Source organism: Bos javanicus, chromosome 4 (genome assembly GCF_032452875.1).
Source record: "Bos javanicus breed banteng chromosome 4, ARS-OSU_banteng_1.0, whole genome shotgun sequence".
Taxonomy (NCBI): domain Eukaryota; kingdom Metazoa; phylum Chordata; class Mammalia; order Artiodactyla; family Bovidae; genus Bos; species Bos javanicus.
This window is the reverse complement of record NC_083871.1, coordinates 49184584-49194516: the sequence shown is the minus strand read 5'-3', so window position 1 is coordinate 49194516 and position 9933 is coordinate 49184584. Positions and strand designations below refer to the sequence as shown.

Here is a 9933-nt window from a genome sequence, read left to right as displayed (position 1 = left end):
TTCATGGGGTCGCAAAGAGTCGGACACGACTGAGCGACTGATCTAATCTGATCTGATTCTGTCATTAGACTTGGTTTGTTGACCAGGCCAGGATCATAAATACTCAGAATCTGTATCTCACTCTGGTAGGCTGGCACTTTGATATTTTTAAGTTGCTACTTGTTCAGTTCTCTCCTCTGTCAGCGTTCCCTTGCCTTGTTATTTATGGTTCTGTCAGCCCATATGGCCTAATTCCCATTTCTTACTCTGTTAAATGTCTCCTACATGTCTGTTTTCTAGCAGTAACTCCTTTTATCTGAAATAAAATTCTTATGTACTTGCTCATTTCTTTTGTACTTGCCACGTTACAATGAAAAAAACTAATTATGCATGAAGTTGGTGCTAAAATGATCATAATAAAGGATAAAACAAACATCAGGGAAGTAAAGACTCTAGTAATTATTTTCCATTTTTTTTTATATCTAGGTCTTTAAGAAACAAGGAAGACAGCTTTCAAGTCTAAACACTGGAGTGACCTAAATCACATTAATATAACAATCATCCTCTTCTAAAGGAAACTAAATGAATACATGAATGGAAAATAGTATTTAATATGTAGCTTTCAGAATATAGAAACATCTCAGAGAAATTGTGACCCCAGTGTACGTATATATGAGGTAATGTCTGTATAATTAGCAACTCTCACAGCAATGGGAAACATTACTTTTTGGATACATTATACATAAACTTTCTATCTCAAGAATTCCACATTGTTGTAAAATTATTTCAGTTCAGTGCTATGGCAGTTATGCAAATAGATGTAAACTCCATTCCCAGATGAACATTAAAAAAGCAGAATGCCTACTAATTATGTGTTATTAACATAAGTGTCAACAAAAATAGTTTAACAGGTGCAGAAACACAATACTGAAAATATAATTATCAATACAGCTGTCTTAAAAGAGTTAACTAGTACCATCAGGCTTAAAAAAAAAAGCACTTAAGGTCATTGTTTTCATGTTTCACTCTTTCAGCCACCATACACCAGTGTTACTATCGGTATCTAAATAAAGTGTTTAACATGCTTATATTTTATTTAAGAGCTGGAATACAGGCTTTACAATATATCTGAAACATCATCAATACTGTGATAATGCCATTATGATAAGTCTATGTGTGTGGCATTAAAAAAATAATGGCTGGTTATAGTATGTTTTTCTGAACTGAATTTTTAAATTTTCTAGAGGCTAACATGATAAGAAATTTTTCTTCTTGACATGGTATATTCACAATCTTCTTTCATAAAGTTCACAGGCATTTCTTGTCTTTCCCTGCACGATCCTGTAAGAAAAAAACATGACTTAGGTAGTTAGAGAAACAGATTCACAAATATGACAAGGACTTTTAAAAAACATTGTCTTTCAGTTCTGGTTTCCTCGGTGTGTATGCCCAGCAGTGGGATTGCTGGGTCGTATAGCATGGAAGCAACCTAGACGTCCATCGGCAGACGAATGGATAGGAAAGTTGTGGTACATATACACAGGAATATTACTCAGCTATAAAAAAGAATGGATTTGAGTCAGTTCTAAAGAGGTGGATGAAACTGGAGCCTATTACACAGAGTGAAGTAAGTCAGAAGGGAAAACACCAATACAGTATATTAATGCAAATATATTTACATTTAGAAATTGTATTAGAATTTAGAAAGATAGTAATGATGACCTTATATGCAAGACAGCAGAAGAGACACAGATGTAAAGAACAGACTTTTGGACTCTGTGGGAGAAGGTGAGGGTGGGATGATTTCAAAGAATAGCATTGGATGTATTTTACCATATGTGAAATACATGACCAGTCCAAGTTCCGTGCATGAAGCAGGGCACTCAAAGCTGGTGCACTGGGACAACCCAGAGGGATGGGATCGGGAGGGAGGTGGGAGGGGGGTTCAGGATGGGGGACACATGTACACCCATGGCTGATTCATGTCAATGTATGGCAAAAACCACAATACTGTAAAGTAACTAACCCCCAATTAAAATAAATTTAAAAAATAAAAGCATTCTCTTTTCTATGTATAGTTATTAATTACAAGGATAATCAAATGAAAATACAAAGTCTCATATTTTAATAAACTACAAAATGTGTAGTTTTACTTGAAAAAGTGTTTAAAAGGAAAAGAAACAACACTCTTGTTAAGTTAATCTTTTCCCTTGCTTTAATCTATTTTGCTTTCATTTCACAGGTTATACAAGGAAAACAAAATTTCTAAAATTCCCCTCTTGCAAACCTAATTAAGATTTTTGGCAAAGAAAGAATGAAAGAAACAAAAAAATCCATACGGGTGGCTTTTTTTGTTGTTGTTCTTCTGATATTTGCCAATAGAACTGGCTTCTCAAATTATACTCTTTGCTGATCATAAGACAACTATAATACATCATTTAAAACTGGAGGAAAATGGGATAGAAATTAACCATGAGAGATCATTTTATTGAGAAAAAATAAAACAAACAATGGAGTTGTGTGGTTATTGCTGCAACAGAGAAGCTATCAAGCTCTCTTTTGGGCTGAGCATTCTTGCTTTCATCAGGGCAACTTCAGTAACATTAACTCAAAGCAACTGAGTCAGAGGACAGCATTAGAGGAGGCACCTGAATAACAAGGTATTGCTCTTATGTGTTCACATACATCTTACCACTTTTGACAAAAATCATAGCTTTAATGGAGCTGCTACCCTGACGAGTCCCTTAAGCGAAGGGTGATTTTCCAAAATGCAACTTTAAAAGTGGCTAGTGCTGACAAGTCTGTGCTGTCAACCTGAATATGCTCTGTGCTTTTTTTTTTCTAGAAGATAGTCAGGGCAAACAAGGAAAGGCAAAGAATACATGTTTTGAAGGTACTGTTTTCCAATATTTATTTAGTGCCTATAACAGGGAGGGGATCAGATGGGGAAATCCAAAGAGGTTTAAAAGATATAAAGTGGCATTTGTTTACAATAGAGAAACCAGTTTCCCCTCTTCCACCTGTTTCCTTAATATTTTAACAGTTCTTTATGTCATGATTTATTTTATTTAAAGTATATAAAACTGAAAAGTTAAGTTTCCCCTAAGAAACTTTATGATGTAATTCAATTATTGAAGTTGGTCTGACATCAGAAGTAAAATTCATGACGGATAATTTGGTACAGCTTTTTACTGTGGCTGGTCTAGAGCAATCTTTAGCTTCTCAAGTGGGTTCAGAAGACGAATATCAAAATGGTTCTGGCAAAGAAAGAATGAAGGGAACGGAAAAACCCAAGTGGGTGGCCTTTTTTTTTGTTCTTCTGATATTAGCCAACAGAACTGGCTTCTCAGTTCTGGCTTATACTGGCTTATACCCTTTCCTGATCATAAGATGACTATAATACAGCATTTAAACTGCAGGAAAATGGGATAGACATTAACCATAAGAGATCATTTTCTGCACTGGGAAAAAAATATCACAAACAACAGAGTTGTGTGGTTCCTGCTGCACCGGGGAAACCATCACGCTCTCTTCTGGACTGAGCATTCACGCTTTCAAAACAACTTCAGCAACATTAACCTCAGGACAAGTCAGAAGACAGCATTAGAGGAGGGATCTGAATAACAAGGTTTCCTTTGTGTTTTTACACGTATCTTACTTTAGAAAAAAACACAGCTTTAATGGAGCCGCTACTCTGACAATTCCCTTAAGCGAAGGATGATTTGCCAAATGAAATTTTTAAAGTGGCTAGTGCTGACAGCTCTGTGCTGCCAATGACCTTGAGTATGTTCTGTTTTCTTTTCCAGAAGAGTGTCAGGGCAAACAAGGAATGGCAAAGACTATTAATACATATTTCCAAGGGACTGATTTCTATTTTTTTTTTTAATTTAGTGCCTGTAACAGGGATAGCTCAGTGGTAAAGAATCCACCTCCAATGCAGGAGACATGGGTTCAATCCCTGGGTTGGGCAGATCCGAAATGGCAACCCATTCCAGTATTCTTGCCTGGGAAATCCCATGGACAGAGGAACCTGGCAGGCTACAGTCCATGGGATCGCAAGAGCTGGTCACGACTTAGCGACTAAACCACCACTACCACCATAACAGGGAGAGGATTGGATGGGGAAATTCAAAGGGATTTAAAAGATGTAAAGTGGGATTTGTTTACAGTAGAGAAACCAGTTTTCCCCTCTCTCATTATTAATATTTTAACAGTCCTTTAAGATATTTTATTAAAAATAAATCAAGTATATAAAACTTAAAAGTTGTTTCCCAATGAACTTTATGATGTAATTCAATTATTGAGGTTGGTCTGACAACAGAAGTAAAATTCATAAAGGACAATTTGGCACAGCTTTTTACTGTGGCTGGTCTAGAGCAATCTTTTGCTTCTCAAGTAGGTTCAGAAAGTGAATATCAAAGTGTAAGAGTGACTTTTAAGAAAATGGTTCTTATATAATGACACCTAAATCTCAGAATTCAGGCTCTCATATTGGATAATGAGGGGTTAAGTATAGGTGAATGGGGAAAAAATGTGTCCAATTAAGAAATAACTTTCCTACAGTAGTAGACGTAATGGTCATCTGAGTTAAATTCACCCAACCAATCCATTTTAGTTTGTTCATTCCAAAAGCCACCACAGTCAACAAAAGAGTCTGAAATGCAGTACTTGGATGCAATCTCAAAAAGGACAGAATGATCTGTTTGCACCCAAGGCAAACCATTCAATATCACAGTAATCCAAGTCTATGCCCCGACCAGTAATACTGAAGAAGCTGAAGTTGAACGGTTCTATGAAGACCTACAAGACCTTCTAGAACTAATACCAAAAAAGGATGTCCTTTTCATTATAGGGGACTGGAATGCAAAAGTAGGAAGTTAAGAGATACCTGGCTGCTGCTAAGTCACTTCACTGACTGGAGTAACAGGCAAATTTGGCCTTGGAGTACAAAATGAAGCAGGTCAAGGTCTAACAGAATTTTGCCAAGAGAACGCATTGGTCATAGCAAACACCCTCTTCCAACAACACAAGAGAAGACTCTACACATGGACATCACCAGATGGTCAACACTGAAGTCAGATTGATTATACTCTTTGCAGCCAAAGATGGAGAAGCTCTATAATCAGCAAAAACAAGACTGGGAGCTGACTGTGGCTCAGATCACGAACTTCTTATTGCCAAATTCAGACTGAAATTGAAGAAAGTAGGGAAAACCACTAGACCATTTAGGTATGACCTCAATCAAATCCCTTATGATTATTTAGTAGAAGTGACAAATAGAATCATGGGATTAGATCTGATAAGACAGTTCCTGAAGAACTATGGACGGAGGTTCATAGCTCAGAGGCTGTGATCAAAACCATCCCCAAGAAAAAGAAATGCGAAATGAAAAACAGTTGTCTGAGGCGGCCTTACAAATAGCTGAGAAAAGAAGAGATGTGAAAGGTGAAGGAGAAAAGGAAAGATATACCCATCTGAATGCAGAGTTCCAAAGAATAGCAAGGAGACATAAGAAAATCTTCCTCAGTGATCAGTGCAAAGAAACAGAGGAAAACAATAGAATGGGAAAGACTAGAGATCTCTTCAAGAAAATTAGAGATACCAAGGGAACATGTCATGCAAAGATGGGCACCATAAAGGACAGAAATGGTATTGACCTAACAGAAGCAGAAGATATTAAGAAGAGGTAGCAAGAATACACAGAAGAACTATACAAAAAAGATCTTCATGACCCAGATAACCACAATGGTGTGATCACCCACCTAGAGCCAGACATAATGGAACACAAAGTCAAGTGGGCCTTAAAGCATCACTACAAACAAAGCTAGTGGAGGTGATGCAATTCCAGTTGAGCTATTTCATATCCTGAAAGATGATGCTGTGAAAGTGCTGCACTCAATATGCCAGCAAATTTGGAAAATGCAGCAGTGGCTACAGGACTGGAAAAGGTCAGTTTCCATTCCAATCCCAACAAAGGCAATGCCAAAGAATGTTCAAACCACCGCATAGTTGCACTCATTTCACACGCCAGCAAAGTAATGCTCAAAATTCTCCAAGCCGGGCTTCAACAGTATGTGAACCGTGAACTTCCAGATGTTCAACCTGGATTTAGAAAAGGCAGAGGAATCAGAGATCAAATTGCTAACATTCGTTGGATCATCAAAAAGCAAAAAAGTTCCAGAAAAACACCTACTTCTGCTTTATTGACTACGCCACAGCCTTTGACTGCATGGATCACAACAAACTGTGGAAAATTCTTCAAGAGATGGGAATACCAGACCACCTGACCTGCCTCTTGAGAAATCTGTATGCAGGTCAGGAAGCAACAGTTAGAACTGGACATGGAACAACAGACTGGTTCCAAATTGGGAAAGGAGTACGTCAAGGCTGTATATTGTCACCCTGCTTATTTAACTTCTATGCAGAGTACATCATGAGAAATGCTGGACTGGATGAAGCTCAAGCTGTAATCAAGACTGCTGGGAGAAACATCAATAACCTCAGATACGCAGATGACACCACCCTTGTGGCAGAAGGCGAAGAACTAAGAGCCTCTTGATGAAAGTGAAAGAGGAGAGTGAAAGAGTTGGCTTAAACCTCAACATTCAGAAAACTCAGATCGTGGCATCTGGTCCCATCACTTCATGGCAAATAGATGGGGAAACAATGACACACTTTATTTTTTTGGGCTCCAAGATCACTGCAGATGCTGACTTCAGCCATGAAATTAAAAGACATTTGCTCCTTGGAAGAAAAGCTATGACCAACCTAGACAGCATATTAAAAAGCAGAGACATTACTTTGCTGACAAAGGTTCATCTAGTCAAAGCTTTGGCTTTTCTAGTAGTCATGTACGGATGTGAGAACTGGAGTATAAAGAAAGCTGAGAGCCGAAGAATTGATGCTTTTGAACTGTGGTGTTGGAGAAGACTCTTGAGAGTCCCTTGGACTGCAAGGAGATTCAACCAGTCCATTTTAAAGGACATCAGTCCTGAGTATTCATTAGAAGGGCTGATGCTAAAGCTGAAACTCCAATACTTTGGCCACCTGATGCAAAGAACTAACTCATTTGAAAAGACTCTAATGCTGGGAAAGACTGAAGGTGGGAGAAAAAGGGGATGACATAGGATGAGATTGGATGGCATCACTCACGTGATGGCCATGAGTTTGAGTAAGCTCTGGGAGTTGGTGATGGACAGGGAAGCCTGACGTGTTGCAGTCTATAGGGTCACAAGAGCTGGGCATGACTGCGTGAGTGAACTAAACTGAACAGTTGTAGAGAGTTTATCTTGTTTAAAGATATTTGAAGGGCTTTCTTGCTCAGGATTTGATTTAATGCTCATGAGATATTAAAATCCTCATCTAAGCATTAAAGAAGCCAAGGTGCATGAATGTTAAATGATTCACCTGAGGTTTACAGAATTGTTTAACCATGGGGCTAAGAGTTTTTTTTCTTCAAATACATATTTGTTACAGGGAATTGGTTTTATAGGTGGTAAGAGAGTAGAACTGAAACAGGATGGCAAGGCAACTTAGCAATTAGCAACAGGAGAAAACCACTCTTTGGGTTGAAGGGCAATGGAGGAGACAGTATTACAGATCCTAGGAATGAGGGACACCAGGTGGAAGCCCCCAGTGGGAACTGGGACTGTGGAAAGAGATGAGGCTGCTGTGGCAGATGCTGCCCAAAGCTGAGAGAGCAGGTGAAGTTCCTGGCTTTCCCCTTTTCCTGCCTTTAGTCTTTTACCCATGCCTCCCTTTGGCTGAATCTGCCCAGAAGCCAGAGAACAGATTCCAGAACTGATAGTCCAATGACCAGCAGGTGAAAGAGCCTAACAGTTAATGATGATGATTTCTTGACTTTGAATCCAGTTGTGAATGCTATCACTTTTCAGTTAGTGCCTTTGGGTACATTATTTAACATCTACGGGTCTCATTTTCCTTATTTACATAATATATATTTTAATTGACAAGCTAAGACAGAAAGTACAAGGATAACATATATGAAGCCACCAACTAAGTGCTCGGTCCAGGGCACATCCTTAGTAAGTACTATCTATTAAACATTTAAAAAACCTGGATATAAGGCCTAAATGCATTAACACCCAACTCTCAGCAAAACCTGGATGTAAGGCCTAAGTGCATTAATGCCCAACTCTCAGCCTGGTACTTGGCACATTTGGGATGAGGTCATTTTTTCAAAGACACAGATTTAACAGTCACTTTCTTGGGAGGGGATTTCTCATAAAAGCTTTGTGAACACTTTTATCAAGAACGTATAAGCTGTAATCTGAAATTTTGGGGGAAAGCTTTTTTGCATTGAGTGTCTCTTAGTAACATATACTTTTTAGGGATTAAGACAATCATTGGCTGCCGCCACAGTGGGAAATTCAGCAATGGAGTCTTCCTGCTGCTTCTCCATCTAGGGATCTAAGTGTTTCTGACACCTAGGCAGAATCCACTGGTGTAAGGTACTCATCCTTATTGCCTATACTCTGACCTCACACATGGGAAGGTGAAAAAGTTCTTTTTCTAGGCGAGAGGCTTCTAAAGTGTTTCTCCACTTTCCATGGAGGATCTTGAAGGATGCAAAGGAATAATTCTCATCTCATTAGGCCATGATGAAGCCAACAATTTCAGGACCTCTGTTTTAGAGATGGGTAAAGGGTGGTCTTGCTGAAAATCTAACTGGTTTCTCCAGACCCTGTGAACTGAGCTTTGGGTGTCCTGGGTCTGGAGCACATAAGGTATCTATCTGTTTCTGGTTGTCCTATTGTCAAAGTAGGTTAGTTAAACATGCAACTTGGCTGGGAATAACAGATTGCCAATGTGCTTTGGACCTTCTCTTAACTGGCTCTAATCAAGGCCAGAATGCCTGGAAAAGAGTAATTCATTATTTCAGTAAAATTTCAATAATGGTGCTAATTATGGTAAAAGCTCTCATTCCTTGGGTGTTTGCTGGCCAGGTACAATGCTAAGTGGCCTACACATTTTCTTTAATCCTCCCAAGAAGCTGGTGAGCCAGGTGCTATTATTGTTCTGATTCTACAGATGAAGAGAAGTGAGCCCCAGAAGCGTGACATAAACTGCTTGGGATCACAAAGCTAGCATGAGAGTTAAGTTATTCCAGTTGTCCGACTCCAAGGCCTATGAGTAGAGTGCTTGCTTGTCTTGTACCAGGCACGTTGCTAGGCCTTGAAGATACAATGACCACTGACAAGCAGGGAAATGAGTCTTGGGACTAAGGTTTCTTGTACAGTGAAATAACTGTAAAGCTGTAATTGCTAAAAAGCATCGATTGAAGGCCACAAACACTACCAAATTCTAAGGAAAAGCCCAACCTGAAAGCAGAAGAGCAGAGACAGTCCATTTTGGGAGGAACTAGGAAAGCCAGGATTGCCTCTGGAATGGGTGGGTCTTCCCAGTGGGCTGGCAAATCAATTCAGGTTATGACCTGGCAGCCCAAGAGGGAAGGAAGACAAGCCCATTCCATGGGTGAATGTAGGGAACTGGCTCTTGCTGAACTGAAGGGGAAGAGAAAGAAAATCATGGCCCCAACTTTGTAACTTCAATGACAAAATGGTTTTCTCTATTTCCATCTTTCAACTCAACTCTGGAGGAAAAACATATATTTGAATGCTTTTGGGTTTGTCTTAAGATGTTTAAAACAGCAGGACAGAAGAGTAGTGTGATGTAGGTCTTCGATTTTTGGTTGTATTTTGACATGCATATGGCAAACATTCCAAATGTCAAAACTAAATTATTTCAGGACCAGCCTTTTTTTCAATGTTGCTCAATTCTTTTGCTTAAAACATCACCGCAACTGTTAGTTAGCATGCTGTAAATCTTTATGTCATGATTATCTTGCATATTGATGTCCCACTCTTAAGCCTCCAAGTAAAAATTGGCTTAATCATTTAGCAAAGTCAGAATTAAGAACACCTTGACTTGGGA

The 9933-nt window shown here is 38.9% G+C and overlaps 1 protein-coding gene across 6 annotated transcripts in view; it reads right to left on the bottom strand.

The window, feature by feature from the left end:
* Window positions 1-570: 570 nt before the first annotated feature.
* BCAP29 (B cell receptor associated protein 29) overlaps window positions 571-9933 on the bottom strand; it is a 52411-nt gene continuing 43048 nt past the window's right edge. For 3 of the 6 annotated variants that reach the window (XM_061413987.1, XM_061413989.1, XM_061413988.1), the window contains exon 8: window positions 571-1320. In XM_061413987.1, the coding sequence (XP_061269971.1) occupies window positions 1288-1320 (33 nt within the window). In that variant the 3' untranslated portion in view covers window positions 571-1287. Of the gene's footprint in view, window positions 1321-2864; window positions 6082-9933 lie in introns of those variants that run through there. The other 3 variants (XM_061413984.1, XM_061413986.1, XM_061413985.1) reach the window with 1 other exon arrangement.